We start from the raw sequence: 26,458 nt of genomic DNA, 5'->3' as shown, positions 1-26,458 counted from the left end.
GTGTGCAGCAGTGCTTTTCCTCCGTTTCCGTTTTCCCGATATGCTCGGCCTAGCGTGTTAGCTAACGCGGCAGGCACCACCGGAGTTTCACTTTTCTCTTGCCACGACCAATGGCTAACAAGTCACTGAATCGTCTTCTTTGGAAATTCTGTAAGCTCTAATTACACTCTCACCCTTCTTAAACATTAGAGTGTTGAACATTGAGAAATTCACTTGATTAATTCGAATTTTTAGTATTTTTAATATATGTTTTGATATGAAAGTTTTGAACTTTATTGGAGAAAGTTTCAGTTTTTTATATAAAGGATTATTATTTTTCAGTTGTGCATGATTCACCGTTGAAGAAGAGACGAGAGCTATGCCAAGGAGTACTCTACAGTGTAATCAAGCGGTTTCAGTCACGTTTACCAGAATCATCAGGCAAGGAGTTAGAAGATTCACATGAGCCCAACAAAACGCCAAACTTGTCTGAGTTGGAGAATAGGAGACAAATTGAGTCAGGAATGGACAGTGATAGCTCTGGTGATGAAGACACAAGTGATGGAAAGTGGAAACTAGACTTAGCTTGGCTCACCAAAGCACTTGAGCCAGCTACTCAACTACGTAGATGGGCTCTTCCAACAGGTAGTTCTTGTTCTTGATTCTTGATTCTTGGTTCCATTGCTGAGATAGTGTGTGTTCTGATCTCTCCAGGAGAGAAATCAGCTCCTGGTAGTAGATCTTTGTCTGAGATCATTGCTAGTATTCAGAAGAGTAAGCTAGGGATCGAAGGTTGGACTCTCGGTGATCTCACAATAGGTCTCTATCTTATTTACCTTAGACAAGCATCCTTGTCTCCCTTTGAAGACGTGAAGGGCGTTCAAGTTGTTTCAGAATCTACAGTAAGAAAAAAAAATACATTATTCTACTTAAGATAACTATATCCCTTTTACCAAAACTCTTAAGTAACTCTCTCTTTTGCAGGTTTCTGATCTCATATACAACGCGGAGTTAGCCAAAGGTTGTTACAGGGACAGTGTGAGTGGTCTTGCTAAGAACACCATGCTACGAGAGAACAACATTCTTAAATTCGTGAAAGATTCAAGTGTTATGAGGCCTGGCTACTACGTGGGAGTTGATCATAGGAGGAAGCTTGTGGTATTTGGGATACGCGGGACGCATACTATCTATGATCTTATCACTGATATTGTCTCTTCAAGCGATGATGAGGTCACGTTTGAAGGCTACTCAACGCACTTTGGAACCGCTGAGGCTGCACGGTGGTTTCTTAATCACGAGTTGCAGACTATAAGAAGGTGCTTAGATAGATACGAGGGATATAAGTTGAGGCTTGTTGGTCATTCTTTGGGAGGTGCTATAGCTTCTTTGATGGCGATTATGCTGAGGAAAATGCCGAGGGAGGAGCTGGGATTTGACGGTGAGATCGTTTCAGCGGTTGGATATGCGACGCCTCCTTGTGTTTCCAAGGAGCTTGCGGAGAACTGCTCTGAGTTTGTGACGACTATTGTGATGCAGGTCGGAAGTAAACACTGTTCTTGGTTAAGTTTTGTTGAGAGTTAGTTACTCTCTTGTTTTTTGGAAACTTCTCAGTGTTTTTTGCCGTTTTCAGGATGATATTATACCGAGACTGAGTCAAGCTTCTTTGGCGAGGTTGAGAGATGAAATCCTTCAGACAGATTGGTAAGCAAACACTTCTTGGCAAGGTTCAAGTTCAAAAGAAATAGTTAGGCGGTAACAAGGCGCTTTGAATAGGACTAGCTACTAAGCTTATTATGTGTTTTAACATGGGTTAACAGATAATTTATTTATTTATATTAGATATTTAAATTTTTAGGTTTAATTATAAAATTATTTTGATGAACTATAAAGAAGAAATTCGACAAATTTGTGAATTTACATTAACATTATAGTTTTATTTGACAGATTTAGATTACTCTAGTCTAGATCGATTTAAACCTATTTTAATCGGTTTAAACCGACATAAATCGGATTTAAGAAAATCGTTTCGGTTATGATAGATGTACAGGCGCAGCCTATACCAACTTATACCAGTTTTTAGAACATTGCTTCTTGGAACTTCATTACTCTTATCTACAATAACTTTGTTTACCGCCATGATTTTGTAAATCCAGGACAAGTGTGATCGAGAAGGAAGAGTGGAAGAGCGTATTAGACCTGGTAACAAACGCCAAACAAGTCGTCTCCTCTGTGCAAGACGCAGCTCGTAAAGTTTCTGAGTATGCAAAATTTGGAAACAAGAACGACTTTCCAGGTAATACAACTTGAACACTGAATCACTAGAATCATGAAGACGTATCAACGCTTCATGAATCTCATTATGTCTTGTTTCTGACCAGAACTCCCTTCATCCAAGAACCATCAGTCTGATTCTTTGAGCACTGAACCTACGACTAAAGATGTTGTTAAGTTGCCAGAAGAGTTATATGTACCTGGCGCGGTGTACTATCTGATGAGGAACGTTAGAGGGAACATGAAAAGCTCGGCAGGGAAGAAAGTAGAATACTTTAGTCTATGGAAGAGAGATCCAGGACAACATTTTCAGAGGATACTTCTCTCAGGTAATTTCATTACAGACCATAAATGTGATAGCCACTACTACGCTCTAAGAGATGTGCTCAAAGGGTTTCCTGGTTTCATCGACGAAAGCATTTTTAACAAGAGATCTAAGTGATCTCATCATCTCTTGTTAGAACGCAATGTTTAGTTTGTCTGCAAACATTTTTTAAATTTTTTCTAACAGTTTTAAAGAATAAGTTGTCAGTTTTACTACACTTTGAAGAGTGTGTATGGTTCAATGATAACAGTTTGTATGCAAACAATTTTAAGAATAAACCATCAGTTTATCACTGCTTCGTGATAAGCTGCCTGCCTTTAGTTGGTTTTACCTTTTTTTTACTTACATAAGAATATACTTTGCATTAGTATTGGTTTGTGCCGAACAAACGGATAATATGCATCATCCCTCATAATACAAAAATGTTTTAACTCAATCTGGGGTCTGTAGTCATTTTTGTTTCTCTTTAACCGTTGTTATATGCCACGTTAGGGTGTTAATGTACATATTCAACACATAATTAACACCCAATCCCAACAAAAAAGTTCAAGCAGGTGGCTTTGTGAAACATGAATCTCCAGAAGGTAAATATTTAAGACCCGAAGGATCCGGATCCGACGGATCCGATCTGAACCTAATCCGAGGATCTGAATGTCCACGCCTAGCCACAAGTGTGATATTTCAACGGTCAAAGACTTTGATCGTACACTGAAGCTACGGGCCCGCGTACGCTAATTTCTGCCGTTTCAGTCCACTATTGTATAATTTGTATTCGACAAAGTGACTACAGTTCGTGTTTGTTCCATGTCAGTTTACTCGTCACTGAGCTTAAAATAAACGCACTACGATGGCGAAATTACTATTTAAGAAATAATAATAGTAGTATACATGCTAAATCCAATGAATCTTCGATCATGAACTTTTTTTTCTTTTTCTCAGTGTTGTTTTAATGTATTTTTACTAAAAATACATCGAAATATGTGAATGACTAACATACGTTTCTTGATGAATATCTAAGTGGTGATATCATGCTTTGACCACCTTCTTGAGTTCTTTCGATCTGTTCTTTATAATATTAGAAAGAATTAACAAGTTTGGTCTTTGGTAATGGGCTCGAAGAGTTCGGATAATATTTAATAAGCATATGCATCGCCGAGTTATTGTTCATAACTCACATGTCTCAATAATAACCTTTTGATCAAAAAATTGGTTTGGGAACAATTTCCATCTATCCAACATGTTGATATAGTAATCAATGAACGTCTTCGCGAAGTGTTGATCAGGTGCTTCTTAATTAAACTTGTTTTTTTTTTTCTATTAATAATAACTTGTTTAAAATGCATTTGATTAGGTTACCTCGAGATTACAAACCACAAAGTCCTTTCTCAAAAGACTAAAAGAGCACTTGTGACCTTAGGTGTGGACAACAATGGAAGCTTCTTGGTGGGGAATTGGGTTAGAAATGGATGAGACTGATTAGAGTTGGCAAAGCAAAATAAAAAAAAATCATTAAAATGAATTGAATTTAAAAGCTTGCATACAATTTAGGGAACATTTTGTCGAATAAGGCCACTACTATTTACATGGGGGATTGGTGCTTACATGTTAGGTAAGCATGTTTATTAAATGCACGATTAATGCGTGGTCGATTGATATATTAGCAATAAATTTCTAGATGAAATGATTTTCGATAATTTGCTATTTTGCTTCTCTGACAGACAACCATAATATACATCCCTCCTATGTTCTGCAAATGTTCTTCTAGAGAGATTTGTTTATCAACAGTTTGATTTCATCTTTATATAGATTCCTTATAAAATTAGTTTCTTGTACTGAAAATAAAGTTGACTTTTATTTTTTTATCGTTTAGACCATATACCTTTTAGCCTTCATATAGATGCTACAGATAAATAGTTAAAATACTAAACACGCAAACCATTGTTGATTTTGTGATTTATGCTTACCTTTTTTTTGCCAAAGATGGAGAACATCTATACTCTAATTAAAGTCTGTATTACCTTCCAGACTTCCACACAGAAAATAATTCGTAACCAGCCAAATAAACATGCATATAATGAATAAGTGTGTCGTGTGAATCGAAGTCAACCCTTGGATGGCACACACGTCTGCATTTATTATATTTACAAGTTATGGGATTATGAAAATTTAGTGAATCCTCATATCTTTTCCCTGTGCTTGTGCAACATGCATTACCTTCTTTGCGTAGTTTTTCATGGAAGAAACAATAGGTTATTGTCGAGTGGTCATTCCTCAATTAGCTACGTCTTCTGAACTCGTTTTATTTTTAACGTTTATGAAAATCTAAGACAAGCAATCATTGTGCGTGAATTTCACATTATTGAAACAGAAACATCAATATTGAACAAATCACTATAGAAACCTGTCGTTAAACAAGCAACCACAAACTAAATACTATACTCCCTGTCGTTAACGATTAATGTTAGCCGCGATCGCCACCACGTGCAAAACAAACAGGCATGCAAACATGTTTATTGATGATAGCATGTAACATCCAAATGTATTGCTATGATTTGTTGTTTGTTGTCAAAATTAGAAAAACATCTCATTTTTTTCTGCGCATAAGTAGTCACCATCTTATCTTAATTCTTCATCATTCTAAGAGCCAAAGCCTGAAGCTCACCTAAATCGCTATTACAATAATTAACTGATCTCTTTTTGTTAGGATATCCTTCGTGAAACCCTAACCCACCGTGACCGTATACGCCACCTCCGGTCTGATGAGACTCTCGCACGTTAGCTGTAGTAGTGACGTTACTGCTCGTGCTGCTTAAAGATTCTTCTAGCGAGCTCTGTGGCGAGACCTGATTATTAGGGTTTACGTGACCGTAGTAAGGATGATGATGGTCATATGGTGTCGCGTACGCACAGCAGATCGGAGAGCCACTAGATTGTTGCCAAGTCGTGAATTCGTGAGTATTTCCTGAGCTGTTTCTTAGATCTCCGGCAGCTGACGTCTGATGGCCGGCGATTTGTGCCTTCATTTGCATAACTTGTGCTTGCAAGTAAGCAACCTATGTATAAACAAATCAAACGCTGATTGTTAAACAAAATTGATTCAAACGATGACTGATTGCTGTAACGTTTTTTATAAACTATAATAAAAATTTATTGAAAATTAATTTAGTATTTGAAAAAAAAACTAGTGTGAAAACAAACGTTTTTATGAGAAACTTTGATGATACAAATACGTCAAGATTGTCTTGGAAATCTAGCTCCATGCACTAAATATCATATCAATCAACTACCATAGAAAATCTGGACTATAAAAATTGATGGACTACTAGTGACTGCTCAATCAATTTACTACCTATAAAGATATTCTATATCATTATCTATAGAATATCTCTATACTACCTGTTGTTGGAGGGCAAAAATGTGAGAGACACAGCCATAAACAGGATCATGAAGACGAGCCTGAGCTTCGTAGGCGATGGTGACAACAGCTTCACATCGATCATGGATTGGGACATTGAGCAAGAGCTTAGACACGTTGCTGGCTCCAAACACCTTGTGAATAGCTGCGAATCTTGCTGCTCCTTGCTCCGATGAGAAGTAAGGTGCGAATATACAATCCGATGCACACTTCCTCCTCAGGAACTTGCACGCACCACACGGTGAACCTGTCCCTGCCGTTGTACCGTTACCGGAAGTTGCCATCGGCTAAACAAACAAAACGGTGATGAATTTATGTTATCTTGTACAAAGGAAAAGAAAGAAGGAGTCTCTTGTTTTGTTATTTTCTGTATCGTTTTTGTAGTTTCTTAAGATGTTGAAAAGATTGGAAGAAGTTATGATTTTAGAATTGGGATCGTCAGAGATGTGCACGAGCGAACTAGGAAATAGTGGTTGGGGAAAAGAAAAAGAAATGCAATGATGATGGAGAAGTGTTTGGTGCCTCTGGGTGGATTTTATAATAGTGACATTTTGATGAAAGAGAATAGGTCTTTTTCCTTGGGCCGACTTATTTTGTAGGTTCACTCAATGATCATTTACAAACACATATAATATGATACAATTTTAATTTGTTTTTTGGTCTACCATGTCCATCTTTACTTATTTCGTTTAGAAATTTGTAATATGTGATGAACATTATACATTTTCTTATAATCCAGTGTCTCAAACAAACGCTATTGGTTTGAAAGTTTGAAACTCAGATAGTATTGAAGATTTATCTATGCGACATGTAAAAACCTTTAAAGGAAACCCACATAATAAAGACACTAGATGTATTCAGTAGAACGATCATGAACTTAAGATAGTATACATACAAATGTATAAGAGGATTTTCCTTATGTATGATATCAAAAATCAATTTGCTTGCACAAAATTTCATTTTAAAATAAAAGAATGCAATTAATGTCCCAAATTTTTCGAGTTAGCCAAAGGGTGTGAACGGTAGACAATGGAGGGTCACATGTTGGATTATAAGGAGACAATCAACAATGGAGATTGCAACATGGGACTAATATTTTTTTATTAAAATAGTGTAAGTTTTAATCAATTATTGGATATTAATTAAATTAGTCCAACTTCTCATTCTTTTCATTCGTGGATTTCCACAGAAAAATATCCAAATTCTTAGTAATGTGGCAGTCGTAGGTCTTCTATCACCTTTCTCGTATTATTTTATACACGTATACGTTTGATTTCTGGAGTTTCATCAAAGCTAACTCAATTAATTAACTATTATATTCCATCATCTTTCTTTCTTTAATCTTTCAACTGAGAAGAAAACATTTATAATAAGTTCTTCCGCCGAACGCCGGACATTGGAACTGCCGCTGTTTGTCGTGACGTGAGGAGAACGGGCAAACCGGCAAATGCCGGTAAAGGTGTACCGACAAATGCTAATGCCATTAATGTATTTGGAGGGCATTTTTGTTAGTATAATTGTTAATAACATAATTAAAAGCTATAAAAACTCCCTTTATGACAAAACAAAACACAAAAGCTCTTAAAACTGATTGATTGTGCTGGATTTGCTTAGGTGGCTTAGGAATATTTGGTTATATAGACTGAGTCTGTAGCTGGTACAGACTAGCTAGGATTCAAATCACCTGAGGAGATTATCAGAAGTTCAATAATGATTTACTAGCCAAAAGAATTAATATAATTTACTTACGGATTTTGTACACACGAGAGAGAGAGAGAGAGATCGTCTGATATGATGCAACTAGGATATTGTGTGCATGTGACTTTCACTTAATGCTCGTGTTCTTACAGTTTACGTGGATATGATTATAGTTAGTAATAGTGCATTACTCATTAGCCACTTTTTCCAATTCATCAACCGAAAATTATAAACAACATTCGTTAATATATGTTAGTAGAATCTTTTCCATCTTTGATTAAAGTCGAAACATGCAAGTATGTCAGCAGTTAAAACCTTGTAATTTACGGTAACATACAAGTCTAAACTCCTTTATCGCAAAACAAAACTCCAAAGGTTCCTCCAGCATATCCCCTCTGCGAAGGCAAGTAGTTTACTGATTACGAACTGAAAAGTACCTCCAAATGCAGTTAGTAGCGTGGCTCACAATAAATATGTAACTATCAAAAAATGCACCAGCCGGGAATCGAACCCGGGTCTGTACCGTGGCAGGGTACTATTCTACCACTAGACCACTGGTGCTTTGTGCTTAATTGTGTATTACATACTAATCTTCTCTCCACTCTAAACAGTACAACTTATTTTCTTTTTGCTCTTTGGTGGAAGTTAACAAAGTTTCTCACATCTGATTGCATTATAATCTATGTTGGGGAAAGTAAAAAAAAAAACCGTATATTATAATTACTGTATACTTATGTATGTCACACGTTCGAGAGATCAATCACCTCAGTCAAAACAAAAGAGATTCTTGGGTTGGAAACAACGGGTGAGACGACATAACTCGAAGCATGTGATCTTGAGATGGAGACAGAAGTCAATGTGACTGGACAGTTAACAAATCCTATAAGTTTAAACAGTTTTTGCCAAATAATATGGGTTTGCTCAAATCAGTTCCTCACTATTACTAGAAATAACAGCCAAATAAAAGATATTATAGTTAGAATCGACAAAGAAAGCAATTATTGAAAGAAATATAATTGTTGCGACAGACCAGATGCACTCCTGGGCCAGATGCTCTACTAGAGCCAGACCGGATGCCCGTGCTGGAGGCCAGACGCTCAACTAGAGTCAAATGTCCGTCACCAGATGTCCAATCCCTCGCTTAGTATGATATTGTCCGTTTTGGGCCTAAGCCCCCACGGATTTGTTTTTGGGTCGTTACTCTCAAAATGCCTCATACTAAGTGGAATTGGACCAGCTATATATATTAGACTTTATTCTGTCTAATATCCGATGTGGGACTTGGATTGCCTTTTTATTTATTATTATGACAATCCTCCCCTCAAACCAAGGACCACAGAACCTTGGCTCTGATACCAATCTGTTGTGACGGACCAGATGCACTCCTGGGCCAGATGCTCTACTAGAGCCAGACCGGATGCCCGTGCTGGAGGCCAGACGCCCGTGCTGGAGGCCAGACGCCCGTGCTGGAGGCCAGACGTTCAACTAGAGTCAAATGTCCGTCACCAGATGTCCAATCCCTCGCTTAGTATGATATTGTTCGCTTTGGGCCTAAGCCCTCACGGATTTGTTTTTGGTTCGTTACTCCCAAAAGGCCTCATACTAAGTAGAATTGGACCAGCTATATATATTAGACTTTATTCTGTCTAATACACGATGTGAGACTTGGATTGCCTTTTTATTTATTATGACAATAATAAACTTGGGGGCATATATGTAAGAAAAATAAATATAACATGTACATCATGAAACTCTCACCTTTCACATCACTCAAACACAAATAAACTCATTGTAACTATTATTCACAGATAAGGGAAGAATTGAACGGGAGGTAGAGATTACAGAGGAAAGTGATAGATTCTAAAAAGGGAAAGGTAATGATGTATTGGAAAATTGTTGGGAAAGATGTAAAATGTCAGATTAAATTTGTTTATGGAAACCACAAACATCCCAAATGTATTGACCAAACATTCCATTTTCTTTTTTCCTTCACATCACTTGTTTTATAATTTTCTAATCTTGTCTCCTACATTCTTGGCTCTTGATCTGCATGTACTATGTACATTCATTATTAATATATAACGTATGTACATACATACATATAGTTGGCATGGAGTTTCATGGCCAAAAAGCACTGATGTGTTAATCACAAGCCATGCATAAAAAGGAATACACTTCATATTTACTGATCCTCAATCCTCATGTACTCCCATTTATTTCTCAGTTACAAAATGTTTGTATTGGAACAACATAGAGATTTTTTTTTGAAAATGTTTTCTTTTATAATCTAACACACGCATCATGAAGTGAATCGGTGACATGCATGAGAATCAGTAAATATAATTATATACAAAACTAAGCACTATTTGTGATGGTGAGTGTAAAAGATGAAAACATTAACTATTCCTGAGTCAATTGATCATCATCCATCTCTATATGTTTCATAGTACCACTTTGTCGCATGCGTCTGTGTCTCATCAACCCATCTCTATAGTAATGCAATCTTTATCACTTTTTCCTTTCTTAATACTCGCATACAGATGCAACCCACTTTCTCTAATCTTTTCTAGCTCCTACTTCACGTAATTCTAGTACGTATTTATGGACCATTAATATATGCTGACTATATTTATACTTATACAGTTTCATTTTTACATGTTATACGTATGGGAGGGTTGAAAATAGAGTTAAAGACCAATTATAAAAAAGACAAAGTGTACTCAATGCAGTTAGTATGAATTTCCCTCCATTCTTCTTCCTAGTGACCTAGGAGACAGCCAGGAGGTTTGCCTAGAAGCAGCCCGTTGGTGTTTGTTTATCAATACAATTTCTACCATGTGGAAAATACGAATAAGAAAAACTACAAATTCATTTTTGATCAACACTTGGTAAAAGCACATGGAGAAATACGGAAAATAGATTCTTGTTTAAATGCAATCACAATCTCTTGCTCACTGCTCAGCTATACATACAATCTTACATAAATCTTGTAGTTAAATTATTAATCAAAGTTATTTAAAGGCACCCAAGTCGAAGCTCCAAATCAAGAACTTGTTTGGGATTTCTCAAACGCATCCCAAGCTCCAACCCCATGACTCCATCTTTCTTGTTCATCAGATCTCCACGACTTATCTCACATTTTGCAGCATGACATGAATCCATGGCAGTCTTCTTGAGATCTCTGCTACGTACATTGTTATTGTTCTTCTCTCTTTCCACCATCAAACCTTCATAGCTAGTAGCATTATCCAAAATATCGAACCGAGTAGTTATGGATATCTTGTTGAGTAGGGAAGGCTCATGATGAGCTAGCGTTGTTGAAGAAGAAGAGTTAAGATTAGGGTTAGGGTTGCGAACAGGTGTGTGATGATGGTGAGGATCAAAGAGCCAAGTAGGTATCTGTCTGAGTTTTGCTTTGTCTCTTCTGTGAACATTCATGTGCCCTCCAAGTGCTTGAGCAGATCTAAACTCTCTCCTGCAGAAGCTGCAAGTGTAGTTCTTGGGAGGCCACGGGATCAGCCCTGCTTGGTAGTTCTTGTAGTGATTCATGATGATTCTGTCGTTACCATTAGTGTCTCCTTCTTCTTTTTCTTGGGTCTTGTTTCTGCTGCTGAAACTTGCCAGATGTGTCCTCTTCATAGTCTCTAACAGATGCTGATGATACTGCCCTGCGAGATATAATCAAAGGATGTTATATAAGGAGAGTATATACTAAAATTCGGAAGTAAGAAAAAACAAGAGTAGAGGAAGAAAAACCGTTGATAGATAGAGATTTATGAGTTTGCTGAGGATCTAAGGAAGAAGAGCTATGGAGGAGCTGTGTTATATAGAGTCAAAGGGAAAGAAACGAGAAGGTGGTTTTATCTTTACTTGAGGGTGTCTTTTGGTGTACGGACGATCATTTATTAGGGTTTAAGTCTGTTACATGTTTGGTCAGATATATTAGAGAATAATGAGTATAGCTAGGCAGCTATGATCGATTAGATTTGATGAGTAGAAATGATAAAGAAAGAGACAAAGAGTAGTTTCATGATTAATAAACAAAGAGAGGAGAGAGAGAGGAATTGAATGGAGGCTACTTACTCATGATGCTCATACCTACAACGTGTCTGCTTATTACTATAATTGGAAGTTACTTGAGACCAATGTCACTGTGGTATGGAGACTCTGTGTTGCATTAATATTATGTGACAATATATTGCAGGATGTCACTTGCCACTTCATTTTCATCATATTCCATTTTGGCTCCACCAATTCTCTTCATTAATCATTATGTATACACATATAAAATACTCCCTCCGTTTTATAATACTTGATGTTTTGTAATAGTGCACAAAAATTAAGAAAATTACATTTCTCTAGAAAAATATTTTAAAGATATAATTTTAAAATCAGTTAACCAATTATAAAAAAGACTGTAAAATCTAATTGGTTGAACAGTTTCCAATAAAATTAAAATTAACCTTAAAATCTCAAAAATTCCTTAAAATCTCAAAACTTCGTGTAAATTGAAACAAAACAAATCTTCTAAAACATCATCTATATTGAAACGGGGGAGTAGTTAAATATATACCTATAGTTATATGTTAAATGCATCAACAACACACGTTTCCTCTTCTGGTATTGAGAGATGGGTATATTGCGGTGGTGGAGGGCCAAAACAAAGCAAATTAAGTAGAAACTGTATATCATTAAAGGAAATAAACAAGGCTTGTGAAATGCTTTAAGGACATAGACAATGACCATCTGATGTCCTTAAAGAGTTATGGCAGCTTATACCTATTAATTAACAAACTTACATTTGTCGTTGAACTAATTAACCAACCCAGTAACACTAAATTAATGCGTCACAAACAAAATTCACTTGGAATTTTTTTCTTTCAAAAATATACAATTTTATTGATTCAGACGGATAACGGGAATAAAGATCCGATGATAAGTTCGATTCGAACAAAATCATCCAAATCAAAATTTTCATAAAATAGCTTAGCTCAACTCAAATTTCCGATGCCTTCCGCTAATCCGGATCTAAAATCTTTAAACATCGTTTTCAACCATAAACGATGACCACTAGAAGATAAAATTCACCTCATTCTTTCATGTGCGCCGAAGACTTTTTATGTCACTTCTAAAATATTTGGCTTCCAGTGAGCTTGTCAAAGCTTATAATCTTCACCTCCGTTGAAGTGGTAAACGAATAAAAGAAAAGATCAGACCACTAACCTCCGCAGTGGAAAAGGAATCAAGAAACGGGTTTGACAACACCACTGCACTCTCACTTGTCAACTTTTTTTTTGCAGCTACAATACTGAATTCTTCTTCTTACTTGTTTTTCAAACCTTTTGGGTAATATTCCATTTAAACCTCTTTCAGTTGTACAAAATTTGATTACATTAATAAAATATGAAATTAAAATTTTATTGAAATATTATTTTCTGAAAAAGTTGATACTCTATCCGTTTCAAAATAATCTATGTTTTAGAAAAAAAAAAATTGTTTTTAAAAGATACATATTTTACTTTTTCAATACATGTAATAATGATAATTAAATTGTGAACTTCGAAAATATTAATTGTGTTTACTAAACTTTGATTGGCTGAAAATTATGGAAAATAGCTAATCACAAAAAATAATGCATATAATATAAAAAAATTAAGTGTTTTCTTAATATATTCAAAAACTCTAAAACATGTATATATAAACTGAAACTGAGAGAGTATTTGTTCGGCCGAAGCTGATATTACTGGCATATTTCCATTTTTTCGAATTTACAAATGGGCCTGATATATAGCAAACCACAAATGGGCCTGGTAAATATTAAATCAAACCGTCGGGTTTTTCATTCGCAGGAAAGTTCCGAATCAAACCAAAACATCGAAAGAAAAAAAATAGTCGTCGACCCTCTGATGACTCCTTCCTCCCTCTTCTTCTTCGTCGCTGTATAAACTCTCTTCATCACCACATCATCATCACCCCGATTACTCCTCTTCCTTCTTCTCCTTCCGAGCAATAACTTGCTTTGAATTACAAAAAAAAAACGTGAGTCTCTTTGAATTGATTTCAATTTTTAGGGTTTTTTTTGTCCGATTCGAGTTCTAATTTAGGGCTGAGATGACGATTAGGTTTTGAGATGTCAAACCATCCGAAGATCACGTGCGTGTCTTCGTCCCACCAGAATCTGGTGGAGAAGCTAATGCAACTCCAGGAGAGATTCTCCCATCTCCAAGCCGCTAGGAAAGAAGGGAGGGTTAACGATCACGCGGTTCTGGAGGCTCAGATCTCTCAGAATCTCCGCGAGTGGCAAGCTGAGCTCAGCGCTCCGTCTCCGGAGTCTTCTCTTCTGGTTCGTGTTACTCCTCCATCACCTTAAAAAAAAAGATTGTGACTTTTGTTTGGTTTTGATAATGTTATGACGACAGGGTGGGGGGAGTATTAGGGATTTCTCTGAGGAGATTGCTCGTCTGTTGAAGCTTAATGATGAAGAGGATGATGCTACTAGCTCGTTTAAAGAACATACTGTATCAAAGGCGGATGCTTTTGATCAGGGGTTGTGTTCTCCGGGACACTTGGAGTGGGCTGCTGAGCCTTTTGATCAAAGCTCTTTTGATTTGAACTTCTTGGGTGGGTTTGAGGTGAGCTTAGCTATTGTTTTAAGCCTGGTTACAACGTTCCTTTGGGTAGCACAAGTTTGTAGGGTCAGATTAATTGAGATTATGATAGTCTTGATCTATCTAAAGTGTCTTCTATAATGTTTTGCTTAACCATATGTCTCATTGATGTTACAGTAACACCACTGATTCTGTATTCTGTTTGATATTTTGCATTCTTGTCTTAGCTTTGTTATTTCTTACAGTTCTTATTTTTTGTTTCGCAGGATGCTGTTAATAACTCGGGAACACATTGTGCATTTCAAGAGTTTGATCCAAGCATAAACACCGCTCCTGATTTCCATGGCCAGAAGCTCAGCCACTTGGATATAACTTCTCAGCTGGATTACCATCTCTCAGAAGTGCGCCAGGAATTCAACAACGGCACCCCTTCGGTTAAGCTCGATGTTCCCGACGAGTCTGAGTTCACTACTCCATCAAGTGTCCGCGTGCCTCCTTCTGCCTTTCTGGGACCAAAGTGTGCGCTGTGGGATTGCACAAGGCCTGCTCACGGATCTGACTGGTACATGGACTACTGCAGTGACTACCATGGGAATCTAGCTCTGACTGAGGATTCACCTGGCACGGCACCTGTTTTAAGACCAGGCGGGATTAGTCTGAAAGACAATCTCTTGATTGATGCTCTTCGTGCAAAGACTCTGGGTAAGAACGTTGGCATCCCGGTTTGTGAAGGAGCTGTCAACACAAAATGCCCGTGGAACGCAGCAGGTGAGAGTGCTTGCTTGTCTTCTTCTTTTTGTCTCTGAGAAGAGAAACCATTTGTCTCCGTTTTGTTAACTTGCAGAGCTATTTCATCTTGAGCTGGTTGAGGGCGAAACGATCAGAGAATGGCTCTTCTTCGACAAACCTAGAAGAGCATACGATAGCGGAAACAGAAAGCAGAGATCACTTCCAGACTACAGCGGACGAGGGTGGCATGAGTCAAGAAAACAGCTGATGAAAGAGCAAGAAGGCCAGAAAAGATCTTACTACATGGATCCACAGCCTCCTGGTCCCTTCGAGTGGCATCTGTTCGAGTACCAGATCAACGAGTCCGATGCGTGCGCCTTATACAGGCTAGAGCTGAAGCTAACAAACGGAAAGAAGAGTCCCAAAGGAAAAGTTGCAAAAGACCCTCTAGCTGATCTGGAGAAGAAGATGGAGAAGATGGGAAAGTTGACACCTGAGGCGGCTTCAGACAAACCTTCTCCCACAACCAAAGGTCGTGCAAAGGCTGCCAAAGGAGTTAAAGCAGCAACTGGCAATCTAACTGGAGAGACGTGATGGTTTTAGTATCTGATGAGAGAGATAGATAAGGATCATTATAGTTAACCTCTTTGATGGTGTTAATAGGGAGAAGTCTGATCTTTGCCCTTTTTTCTTGATGTTTTGTAAAAAAAAAGTTTAGCTTCTCGTCCCAAACCGTTGGGGTTTCGTCAAAAGAAAAAAAAAGTTGTGACCTCTCTTGTATCATGTTTCAGTATTCCAACGTTCTTCTGTTCTTAGACTATACGATGTCGTTTCACTCAACAGTGAATTGGTCGGAACCAAGGAATAAAAGTATTAATGGGTAGTATGGCCCAACAGAAATATTTGAAGCCAAAAGCCCACTTATCAATAGTCCGGCGACTTTAACTAAAACGACAGCGTTTAAATTATTTACGCGGGTCAACCAACGAGTCAATGTATTTTTTCAGTAACCGAACATAAACGAAACTGGAAAATGGAAAACAGCAAACATGTCGAGAAACAAAGTTACACTGCTGCACTACGTGTCGTCTTTTTTACTCGCCGTCGTCTCCGTCAACTCCTCAACCACTCCCCTCGTCGGAGTTCATCCATTAGGTTTGATTTCTTCGATTGACAAATTTAGAAACTTTTTCTTTTAGATCTCTGATTCCTCTCACGCTCTTCTTCTTAAAGCAGATGAAAAATACTTCGAGTCAGATATAATCAGATGCAAAGATGGTTCCAAATCATTCCCTAAAGACCGTCTCAACGACAACTTCTGCGACTGTCTCGACGGCACCGATGAGCCTGGTACGTAACTTTATAGCTGCCCAGATAAAGATCTGATCATTTTCTGTAGATCCATTGATGACGTCATGTTTTTTTTTTTGTACTTCAGGAACTTCGGCATGTCCGAACGGCAAATTCTACTGTCGGAACATAGGAAGTTCTCCAAAGTTTGTTTACTCTTCTCGTGTGAACGATCGGATCTGTGGTCAGTAAATAATTAAAACGCTGTCGTTTAAGCTCTCTTAGTTCAGTGCATTGATTGGCATTAGTATTTCTCAGATTGTTGCGATGGAAGCGACGAGTATGAGAGTAGCATTAGTTGTCCCAACACATGTGTAATGGGTGGTAACGTTAACTACATCTACAAACCTAGAACCGGACGTAAATCTATTGACAGGCAACTCGGTTCTGCAACAACCGATCCGAATAGTTCGATAACTATAGCGAATCTTCAAGACATGGTCAAGAATCTCCAAGGTTTCTCTTTTTGCATGCATAAAGCTAATTTGTTATGTTTGATAATGGCATACGAAAAACCCCAAAATGTTTGTTATCTGCAGGTATGAAGCTTGTCTTCGCCCTTCAGTTTGTTTTGATCGGTTTCTTGGTGATCTTGTGGATGCTTAGGCGTCGTGTTCGGTCTTCCAAGAGGAGACGTTATCTGCTGAAGAGTGTGCATCCCAATAGATCAGCTAACTAACTCTAGGGAAACTCTTTGATTATTACATAGTTTTTTTGAATCTTTTACGCAATTTCAGTCTTTGTTTTCATGTCTTGTTTGCTTTGAGGATTGCCTTCGCTCGGACAAGAAAATATATGTTAAAAAATTAGAATTGGAAGGAACAAAAATCATGTTGTGATTTGTGATCGCGTATATTATCGTACAAGGGTAAACAATGTACAAGATACGGAAGGTTTTCGTATGATTTAAATGTTACATTAAAATTTACATTACTTAACAATACAGTATCTATCAATGATCAGGTTCACCATCATGAATACGAGATGAATATTTGTATATTACTGAGAAGTATAGACTGTGAATATTGAGAAGTATTGTCACTATTTCTTCGTTTTCTCTTATAAAAGAAATGGTTTCATTAGTATTCGACATACATTTAGAGAAAGAGTTAACTGAACATGTTTCAGTAATTATCCCTGACCTAGAATACTAGCTGAAGATTAACACACGTACATACCGAAAGTCCGAAACTATATGATTGAAAAGAATACGAAAGCTTGAAAAGGAAATAATGACCAAGTGCCCTACTTGTGCGAATGGTCTGGGGACAAAGCAAATATAGAGAAAAATAGTACACAAAATAAATCACATGGTCCTCCTTCATTTGCTTTGATTTCACAGCTATATACTCCACTTTACTGTTCCTCTCGACATTGTTTCTCCCTTTCATTATATCATTGATTTTATGGATATTTATTTAGTGACAAGAGAATCCATTCAATTGGTGGAGAAAATAATTAAGAGAATGTGATGGATGATATGATCCCCATATATAACGTGTGATGAGTAAGTCATGTTGATTTATTTCACTGAAATCTATATATAACTGTATGCTTCTCATTGATCATGTAATCATCTATTTCATTTACCTAGGTTTATAATCTCTCATTACATAATTGACTATGGTTTACAAATATATGTTATGTCACAAACTATAGTTATTATATAAAAAGAATATTAAAATATTTTAGAAAAGCATCAAATTTCTATAAAAAAATTGCACATTTACTCGCGATCGAAAGCAACACCGACCATATATAGCACAATCCGCCCGGGTATCGAAAATCGGTGGACGAGTGAGGAATTGAGAAGGTCCATTAAGATAGTGAGAATGACTATTTTAAGCAAACTATAAAAAAAAACAAAGGGACACAAGGACACATGCTTGCTTTGATTCCTCTCCAAAATCTCTTACATAGATTTTTAATCAATGGAGGAGACTTTGCACTTTACAGTAATACCATTGATACCTTAGCCCATTGTCTCAAGACAGCTGTTCCATAGCTGTCTGATCTCCATCTCCCCCCCCCCCCCCCACCCCCCATGTGACCTTACTCAGAGGTAATAAAAACACTTTGATCACATCCAATTCATTATGTTCTTTTTACATTTATACATCTCATTCACTCTCTATCTATATGTCTCCTTCATTATTTATCCCACATCTTCTCTCCCTTCTATTTGTATAGCTACTATTTGTTAAACATAGCCATTTTGGTTACTCCCCTTCTTCCTCTCCTCCTTTAGTTTTATTTATCCATCTTCATATGGTTTAGGACGTTATTGATCTGATTCCACTTTCCATTTGCCTCGAATTCGATTTTTTTTCTTTCTTTCCTTTGTTTACATTCTAGGGGTTTTAACGTTTTTTCTATTGTAATTAAACTCCTAAATCCTTGTAAATTCATATTTGTTTTCTTTTGAAGAAACTACGATTAAGGTCGATCTTCTTTTCTTTTTATTAGATAAAATATAGAAATTATCTTCAATGGCACAACTCCCTCCTAAAATCCCCAACATGACACCACATTGGCCTGATTTCTCTTCCCAAAACCTCACCGCAACCGCTTCAACCGCCGTACAAAACCCTTCATGGGTAGACGAGTTCCTCGACTTCTCAGCTTGTCGCCGTGGAAACCACCGTCGTTCCATAAGTGATTCCATCGCTTTCCTCGAAGTTCCATTCGTCAGAGGCCACGGTAGCACCCAAAACAACCACTTCGATAAATTCGACGATGAGCAATTCATGTCCATGTTCAAGGACGACAACGACTTGCATAATAATCCTTCCCATAACAACAACAATGCGGGGACCACTGGCTCTTCCTCGAATACATCCACGTTGTCCGATCATAACAGCTTTAACGGCGACAAAGAACCACCGTCCGATCATAATATGAAACATAAAAACGACGAGGTCCACAGCCAGTGCAAGACGGAGCCTGAGGACGGTGCGGCGTCAAATAACAATTCAGGCGATAGCTCAGTCACCAGAATTCTTGATCCCAAAAGGGTTAAGAGGTAAATTTTTATTTATATTCACCGTCTTACTATTGCAAACATAAGATCATGCATGCACGTACAGATATTAACTGAAATTAACGTCACGTCGATCAATAATAATATTTCTACAGAATATTAGCAAATCGGCAATCAGCACAGAGATCAAGGGTGAGGAAACTGCAATATATCACGGAGCTCGAACGTAGCGTTACTTCATTGCAGGTACATTTACATTTTACAGTTTCATAGCCTGTTTAAATAATTTAATATGATTGCAATCTTAAATCGTTTTGGTTATAAAAATGATATTAAAGGCGGAAGTGTCAGTGTTATCGCCAAGAGTTGCGTTCTTGGACCATCAGCGTTTGCTTCTCAACGTGGACAACAGCTCTCTCAAGCAACGAATCGCTGCTTTAGCCCAAGACAAAATTTTCAAAGACGGTAATTTTTTTTACGGTTTAATTTCATACATCTATTAATTTCCCTAAATTTATGAAACAAAATTCAAATTAAATATTTTAAATAGTATATAAAACTATATCAAGACAAATTTTTGATAGAAATATTTAAATAGTATTTAAAACTATATACTAGAAATTAATGACAAAATAGTTTATATTTCCCTGCCAATACATAACTCAACTGTGTGGCTTTTTATCACTATAAGGATGTATGCGTTTTTGCGTGTCTGATGTATATTCTTTAAATATGTTTTTTTTCATTTTTTTCCTGTTGAGGTATTCAATTATCACTGATAGTATATGAGCATACCCAATTATCTCTTTTTTTATATATCACTTGCAGCGCATCAAGAAGCATTGAAGAGGGAAATAGAAAGGCTTCGAGAAGTGTATCAACAACAAAGCCTCAAGAAAATGGATAATGCAAATCATTTACAGGCCACAGGAACCGTAGCTAATTCGGCCGTTGACATCAAGCCGTCTAATGAAAATTAAAAGAGGAGCTCTTCAATGTATGATAAGTCATCAGAATCAACAATATTCTACTCACTTTTCTTTGCAAAAGGTTCTTGACCGTATAAAATTTATTTCGGTCAGGAATATATATTAGAAGACGGCATTTTTTTTATTCTTATCACCATTTTTTAAAGTTGTGGTGAATTCAGTTTGATATCGATGTATCTTATCTTTTATTCTATGTCGTTTTTCTGTGGGGTTAATGTAAGGGGAGTCATCAATTGTTGTTTATACAAAGAACTAGTTGATTTGTTAAGCTTTTATATATTTGGAGTGTACAAGGATTTGTGTACTAATTAAGATTCATTCTAAATAGTTGTTTTCATCATCTTCTATCTATATTACATTTCTTCTAAAAAAAAGAAACATTGTTCCAGTTTGTTTATTAGATTGGTTTTTCGATAGTTTATTAGATCGGTTAAACAAGAAATATGTTAAACAAACTAAAAAAGAGAAACTAATATTCTTTTTTGTTTGCTGCATGTACTGTAAATTTATTCAACAAAAACCCTATTTACAATGAATATAACCTTTAGAATGTTTGAATTATTTTGGAAACTCAATTTTCGATGACAAACTGAAAAAAATAAGTGAACGGCTAAAAATAATATGAAGCTATTAAATGGTTCTTACTTGTACCACCTTTTTCTGTCTCAACAATTTTTACACATATAGGAATATGTCATTTAACGACATTTTACTATTTAAGTAAGAAAATAGTATGTCGATGATGTCATATATAATCTAGATGGTAGGAATAAGAATCGTATAGCATGTCCACTCATGCAAGGAAAAGATAAATGCATGAATTTTATCAACCAGCACATATGAAGGCTAAACTTATCGAGTGAAAAGGAAACAAAAGAAAAAGAGGAACGCGTGTGGACACATATGAAGGCTAGCTAAGCTGTGAGTTCACGTGATGTGTTCCTGCACTGGACCACTACGCGTTCTCGTTACATGATTGTTTTTTTCTCATTCTTTTTGGTATTTTACTACGCGTTCTCGTTACATGATTGCTTTTTTCTCATTCTTTTTGGTATTTTTCAGGATTTGGGTTTGAAGATTCTTTAAGCAAATGGTAGCATGGAATCTCATTGGACCAATGAAGACAATAGATAACTGACAATGATATAGTGTCATTTTTAACTATTTTATTTTTAACTATTATATGAGATGTTCACAACGGAGAAATAACTTTAACAAAGAAATTAAGCTCCTTTTTTTTGAACTACAAACAAAGAAAGCTCCAACGCCTGGAAATTCAGTTTTAACAACGGGACACATTCCATTGCCTTCTTGTTTTTGGGGTTCAATGTAAACCCCTGAATTCACGTACATTTTTGTAACTTTGTTAGTCAACACGTTCCAACTCAGAAACAATCGAAATATTGTTGAGAAGAGTAGTGTTCATAAAATAAATTGATAACTGATATACTTGTTATGTCTTATTTTACCCCAAAATATACTGGATTTTAGTCAGATTTTTTATGTATTTATTATATCTGATGTAGCTGTAAGAATTAAATGAATAAAAGAAAAAATATTTTCACATCAATACTTTTTCAACAACTTTCTATATAATATTTTAGAAAATTTGGCTTATACAACTACTTTTATTTTTAACTGTAACTTTAAAAATTAAATAAATAATAATCAATAACTTTTATGGCTATAGATAGAAACTAAAGAATTAAACAAAAATTAAAACTTCTGATCCCAAGAAAATTAAAGCTAAAGGAGTCCAACCAATTACACCTCATCAAAATCCTTTATGGAGTTAAAAGACTCAATTTTAAGTATATGGGTCAGAGGGTTTTAAAACGGCCCAAAATGATTTTAACCGGAAGTTACCGAGTTCAATAACCGGTAAAAGAGTCAAAACTCCAAAAACTCTGCCTCTTTCAGATTCACTTACTCTTCGTCTTCCTCTTCTTACAGAAACTGTTAGATCTTTCCATAACCGATCACTCACTTCTAACTCCACTTCGAAATCTCCGTCTTAAAATGATTGGTTATACTCCTTCTCAGTTTCACTTCCACTACCTCCTAATGCATCTCTCCCTCGTCATCACCGTCACTACTGCGCAGTTCAATGGACAGGCGTCAGAGACGGATCTCTGGTGCGTGGCGAAGAACAACGCAGAAGATTCGGCTCTTCAAGCAGCAATCGACTGGGCTTGTGGTCCCGGTGGCACCGACTGCGCCGGGATCCAGCAAGGTGGGCCTTGCTACGATCCGTCAGATATAGTGAAAACGGCGTCGTATGTTTTTAATAACTATTACCTGAAGAATGGTCCGGAAGATGAAGCTTGCAACTTTAGTAACAGTGCAGCTGTTACTTCCCTTAATCCTAGTAAACCTTCCACCTTTTTTAAATATGGGTCAATAGGGACAGCAAAAGTATAGTTTTTTTTTTTTTTGTTATGGAAAATAAAGTTCGATTTTAAAGTTTGGTGCTTTCGTTTGTTTTCAGGTCAAGGAACATGCAAACTCCCTTCAAGGTAATTAAGTTAATGTTAGTTTCATCAATAGGGACAGGAAAATTATATTTTTTTTTTTTTTTTTGTTATGGAAAATAAAGTTCGATTTTAAAGTTTGGTGCTTTCGTTTGTTTTCAGGTCAAGGAACATGCAAACTCCCTTCAAGGTAATTAAGTTAATGTTAGTTTCAGGCTGTTTTGGTCCTAATTTGAATTCAGATCTGATGTTTTGTAATGATTCTTAGTTGATGGGTTTCACTAGTTACGGTTTTAGAATAAATGAACTTACTATAAGTGGAAAGAACATTTGAAATGTACACGTTGTTCGTTTAATTGAGAAATAGTCCACTCATGACTCATGCGCTTGAAGTCTATGTTTCAGTAAGAGGGTGAGTAATGGAAATATAGTGGATGCTGCTACCACTTCAACGCAGGGAACAACTGCACAAGAATCCTCAGATTTTAACCGAGCGGGACGGATCTTCAGCAGCATCTGGTCGTTGCCTTTCATCATTCTAGGCCTTGTTATGATCAATCATCACTTTTAGCAACCACATCGTTGTTGAATTGAAGCTAACCCTTTTTAGTATCACGATGTATCTTTTTACTAGCATATAAATATTGTTCCATTACACAAAAAATATCCACACAGAGAAAAAAAACAGAGTTTCAAGGCCTACAGTGTATAAAATTAAAATTTATCGACGTATGTATGAGTTATATGCATTATACATGATCCGGTACACGTTCTTGGTCAACACAAGAATGGTTGATCCTGTTCGATGATCTCTCCCTTGTCAAGATTTTTCTAAACGAATCTAATCGTGAAACTGACGACACGGCTGTTTTCTCACCCGATGAAGAAGATGCCGCAGCTTCCACCGACGAGACTTCGTCCAAAAACGGAGGAGCAGTCGGTGGTGAGGAGGCACCGTCACCACCGACTGGTCCTTCTCTAGGCTCAGGCTCAAGTCTCGGCCTTGGCTGAACTTCAGTCCGACAAACAGGACACGTGGAGCAAGCGGTGAGCCACTTGTCAACACAATCAACATGGAAGACGTGTTTGCAGCTCGGCAGCTCTCTAGCCGTGTCTTGCTCCTCCAACATGCTTAGACACACGGCGCATTCGGTAGCCGACGGCACGTCGCGGACGGTGAAACTAGGGAGAGAAGCGATGAGCTTCGGGTCGAGGCCACGTTTGGGCGTCTGAAAAGGGTGGCGTACGACGACGGGGAGGCCGCGGAAAGTCTCTCTGCGGCGGCGGAGAACGAATCTTGCGTAGAGATGGAGAATGAAGACGAAGAGGATGACTGCTGATAAAGAGACGACTGCTGCGAGCATGATCTTGCTGTTGCGGTCATAAGTAGAAGGGTTAGGCCAGAAGGAGTGGTGTCCATGACCATGATGGTTGAACCAGTAATGATCTCTATCGTCGGAGCTCATTGTGAATGTGGAAGGAAAGTGAACGAACAGAAATGGTTACTAACTTCTCATGTATTATATAAATAATAAAGGGATTTTTAAAATGTTTTGTTTTGATATTTTTTCAAAGGTTTGATAACTTTAGTTGGTGGGTGAAGAAAAATATGCAAGGAGATAGCTATACTTATAAAGGGGGTTAGAAAATTCACATTTGTTGACTTAATATGGATTGTTCAATATGTATTATTCAAGAACCAAGAAATTTTTTATATACTTTAGGTCTATTATTCAATTTTAGACTATATGTATTATTGGTATAGGTTTGGAAGTTTTTTGGAATATATCAAAGTTGTAGATTGAATTGCCTATTGTGATGTAAGTGTATTAGGTGTTGCTCGTTACGTAGGCTTAATTGTCTATCATCAATCCAGTATACGGAGAGTTTGTTATTTTGGATGGTGCGATTCGGTTCACCTAAGCTGATAGATTCATACATGTAAACATATAATAGCTGTATATATTTAACTTTTTGATGTTTGATTAAAAAACTAATATGTGTGGACCGCAGGACCAGTAAAGTCATGACTTCCTCATGCATTACAATTTGGTACATTCAATGAAATAAGATTGCATTCAGGAAAATTTAAAGATGATAAGTTTGATTTTTTGTCAACAAAAATGATAATTCTGTTATGAAATAACTTATAATTTATAGTATCGAGAAATTTAAATAAGAGTAGAATTTAATACCCGTAGGAAGCAAATAACACTAATATGAGGGAGAAAGTTTATTATAAAGAAGAAGAAGAAGATGTAATGGTTCTTTGATTATAAACTCTTGTTCTTGTTTATGGTGTACAAAAGAGTGAGATGAGTGATGGTATTTATAGTGAACAACAATACATAAAATAACAAAGATGGTGCTTAATTTGGTAAATGAGTGGGTGATCATAATGCTTGATGAGTAGATGATCATAGTGCTTGAGTTGGTAAAGGAGTGGATGATCATAGTGCTTGAGTTTGGTAAAGAAGTGGATGATCATTTCAATGCTTAATTTATAAGACTTTCCAACTAATATCACACTAGTAGTCAACTAACACTTGTTTAACAAAAGACCTTTCTCGATTGTCAGTGTACGTTGTTAATTAATCACACAAATATCATAACTGAATTTTCTCTCTTTGCTAATTACTATTTCGTTTCAAATAGTAATTACAAAACATATACAATTTTGATTATAAATATATTTTTATCTTTATGATTAATTATTTCTCATAATTTTTAATCAATCAAAGTTTAATAAACAATTTTTTCAAGAAAATAAATAATTTTTTTAATTGCCTAACTACAAATGTAAAAAAATATTAAATATGTGTTATAGAGTTTTCACACTTACTTAAATATATATTAATTTTTAATTATAAACAACATATTATTTTTGTCATTAAGTATTTCCCATAACTTTTTGCTAATCAAAATTTAATAAGCATTACTAGTTGTTTCAAAGTTTATAATTTATCATTATTACCTAATTTAAATTGTAAAAGCTACATCTTTTTAATATTTTCTTTTTAAAACATAGATCATTCTAGTAATTAACGCTAAAAAGTTAGAAAGCCACCATATACATGTATGTCTTCATAACATTCCCGTTATAGTTACAAAGTTAATGGCATTTGCTATAAAACAAAATTATATAACTTGAATGGACTACTCAAAAGGGATTTTTACTATAATGTATAAATAATAATCAAATATTTATGGAAGCACATGGAACATGACATGGGGATAACGTAGAAGAAGCGGTAGAGGTGATTCACTTGAAACCGTTTTGGTATCTTCTAAAACTTGTTCCAATCTAAGCAGTTCTTCTCGCAAATTTGAATTTGTCTTCACCTCAAAATTGCCAAGCAATGATATATGGTCCATACATCAGTAAATTTTCCTAATTATATTTCATTTTCTCCAAGATCTAAATTTTTATTTGACATGACAAGTGCTGGCGAAAGTAACAAGAGTGTGATAACAAGGGGATGAATTTGCATGCTGAAGCCATCAAAATAATAAGTAGCTGAACCAAAGTAAACACACACGAAAGTGTAAGACAGATCTCACAAGCTTCACATATACCTTTCTTCTGCCTCTCTCTCTCTCTCTCTCTCTCTCTCTCTCTCTCTCTCTCTCTCTCTCTCTCTTT

General features: G+C 36.4%; 8 protein-coding genes and 1 non-coding gene across 11 annotated transcripts; 5 read left to right on the top strand and 4 right to left on the bottom strand.

Annotated features, from left to right (window-relative positions):
* LOC106337014 (sn1-specific diacylglycerol lipase beta) lies at window positions 1–2,895 on the top strand. The gene is made up of 7 exons (XM_013776033.1): window positions 1–150; window positions 322–624; window positions 694–881; window positions 964–1,515; window positions 1,610–1,680; window positions 2,133–2,272; window positions 2,358–2,895. The coding sequence occupies exons 1-7, from the start codon at window positions 111–113 to the stop codon at window positions 2,690–2,692; spliced, it is 1,629 nt and encodes a 542-aa protein (XP_013631487.1). The 5' UTR covers window positions 1–110; the 3' UTR covers window positions 2,693–2,895.
* A 2,264-nt stretch (window positions 2,896–5,159) lies between these two features.
* Window positions 5,160–6,454, bottom strand: LOC106341124 (LOB domain-containing protein 16). Its single transcript, XM_013779945.1, has 2 exons — window positions 5,972–6,454; window positions 5,160–5,628 (listed from the first exon to the last, which is right to left on the bottom strand). Exons 1-2 carry the CDS (start codon window positions 6,272–6,274, stop codon window positions 5,197–5,199), a joined length of 735 nt encoding a protein of 244 aa, XP_013635399.1. The 5' UTR covers window positions 6,275–6,454; the 3' UTR covers window positions 5,160–5,196.
* A 1,724-nt stretch (window positions 6,455–8,178) lies between these two features.
* TRNAG-GCC lies at window positions 8,179–8,249 on the bottom strand. The gene has a single exon. It is a non-coding gene; the product is annotated as a tRNA-Gly (tRNA).
* Window positions 8,250–10,646: 2,397 nt separating this feature from the next.
* Window positions 10,647–11,510, bottom strand: LOC106341042 (transcriptional regulator SUPERMAN). 2 transcript variants are annotated; one of them, XM_013779859.1, is made up of 2 exons: window positions 11,445–11,510; window positions 10,647–11,351 (listed from the first exon to the last, which is right to left on the bottom strand). In XM_013779859.1, exon 2 carries the CDS (start codon window positions 11,325–11,327, stop codon window positions 10,704–10,706), a length of 624 nt encoding a protein of 207 aa, XP_013635313.1. In that variant the 5' UTR covers window positions 11,328–11,351; window positions 11,445–11,510; the 3' UTR covers window positions 10,647–10,703. The 2 variants fall into 2 exon arrangements, with proteins under 2 accessions (XP_013635313.1, XP_013635312.1); XM_013779858.1 differs by having other exon boundaries at window positions 10,647–11,356; window positions 11,445–11,504.
* Window positions 11,511–13,534: 2,024 nt separating this feature from the next.
* Window positions 13,535–15,802, top strand: LOC106336717 (transcription factor VOZ2). The gene is made up of 5 exons (XM_013775639.1): window positions 13,535–13,727; window positions 13,811–14,031; window positions 14,108–14,320; window positions 14,563–15,064; window positions 15,141–15,802. Exons 2-5 carry the CDS (start codon window positions 13,819–13,821, stop codon window positions 15,617–15,619), a joined length of 1,407 nt encoding a protein of 468 aa, XP_013631093.1. The 5' UTR covers window positions 13,535–13,727; window positions 13,811–13,818; the 3' UTR covers window positions 15,620–15,802.
* A 270-nt stretch (window positions 15,803–16,072) lies between these two features.
* On the top strand, window positions 16,073–17,262 carry LOC106340436 (glucosidase 2 subunit beta). Of its 2 annotated transcripts, none has more exons than XM_013779312.1 (5): window positions 16,073–16,180; window positions 16,262–16,375; window positions 16,464–16,559; window positions 16,634–16,831; window positions 16,915–17,262. In XM_013779312.1, exons 1-5 carry the CDS (start codon window positions 16,075–16,077, stop codon window positions 17,052–17,054), a joined length of 654 nt encoding a protein of 217 aa, XP_013634766.1. In that variant the 5' UTR covers window positions 16,073–16,074; the 3' UTR covers window positions 17,055–17,262. The 2 variants fall into 2 exon arrangements, with proteins under 2 accessions (XP_013634766.1, XP_013634765.1); XM_013779311.1 differs by having other exon boundaries at window positions 16,259–16,375.
* A 1,217-nt stretch (window positions 17,263–18,479) lies between these two features.
* Window positions 18,480–20,623, top strand: LOC106336889 (basic leucine zipper 34). The gene is made up of 4 exons (XM_013775857.1): window positions 18,480–19,397; window positions 19,511–19,601; window positions 19,694–19,820; window positions 20,184–20,623. The coding sequence occupies exons 1-4, from the start codon at window positions 18,865–18,867 to the stop codon at window positions 20,333–20,335; spliced, it is 903 nt and encodes a 300-aa protein (XP_013631311.1). The 5' UTR covers window positions 18,480–18,864; the 3' UTR covers window positions 20,336–20,623.
* Window positions 20,624–22,161: 1,538 nt separating this feature from the next.
* LOC106337677 (PLASMODESMATA CALLOSE-BINDING PROTEIN 5-like) lies at window positions 22,162–23,567 on the top strand. Its single transcript, XM_013776799.1, has 3 exons — window positions 22,162–22,712; window positions 22,833–22,860; window positions 23,221–23,567. The coding sequence occupies exons 1-3, from the start codon at window positions 22,364–22,366 to the stop codon at window positions 23,384–23,386; spliced, it is 543 nt and encodes a 180-aa protein (XP_013632253.1). The 5' UTR covers window positions 22,162–22,363; the 3' UTR covers window positions 23,387–23,567.
* Window positions 23,472–24,421, bottom strand: LOC106337676 (E3 ubiquitin-protein ligase ATL41). Its single transcript, XM_013776798.1, has one exon. It carries the CDS (start codon window positions 24,279–24,281, stop codon window positions 23,565–23,567), a length of 717 nt encoding a protein of 238 aa, XP_013632252.1. The 5' UTR covers window positions 24,282–24,421; the 3' UTR covers window positions 23,472–23,564.
* Between the last annotated feature and the right edge of the window lie 2,037 nt (window positions 24,422–26,458).

The sequence above is a fragment of the Brassica oleracea genome, chromosome C4 (assembly GCF_000695525.1).
Source record: "Brassica oleracea var. oleracea cultivar TO1000 chromosome C4, BOL, whole genome shotgun sequence".
Classification (NCBI taxonomy): Eukaryota; Viridiplantae; Streptophyta; class Magnoliopsida; order Brassicales; family Brassicaceae; genus Brassica; species Brassica oleracea.
This window is presented reverse-complemented; position numbering and strand designations above follow the sequence as displayed.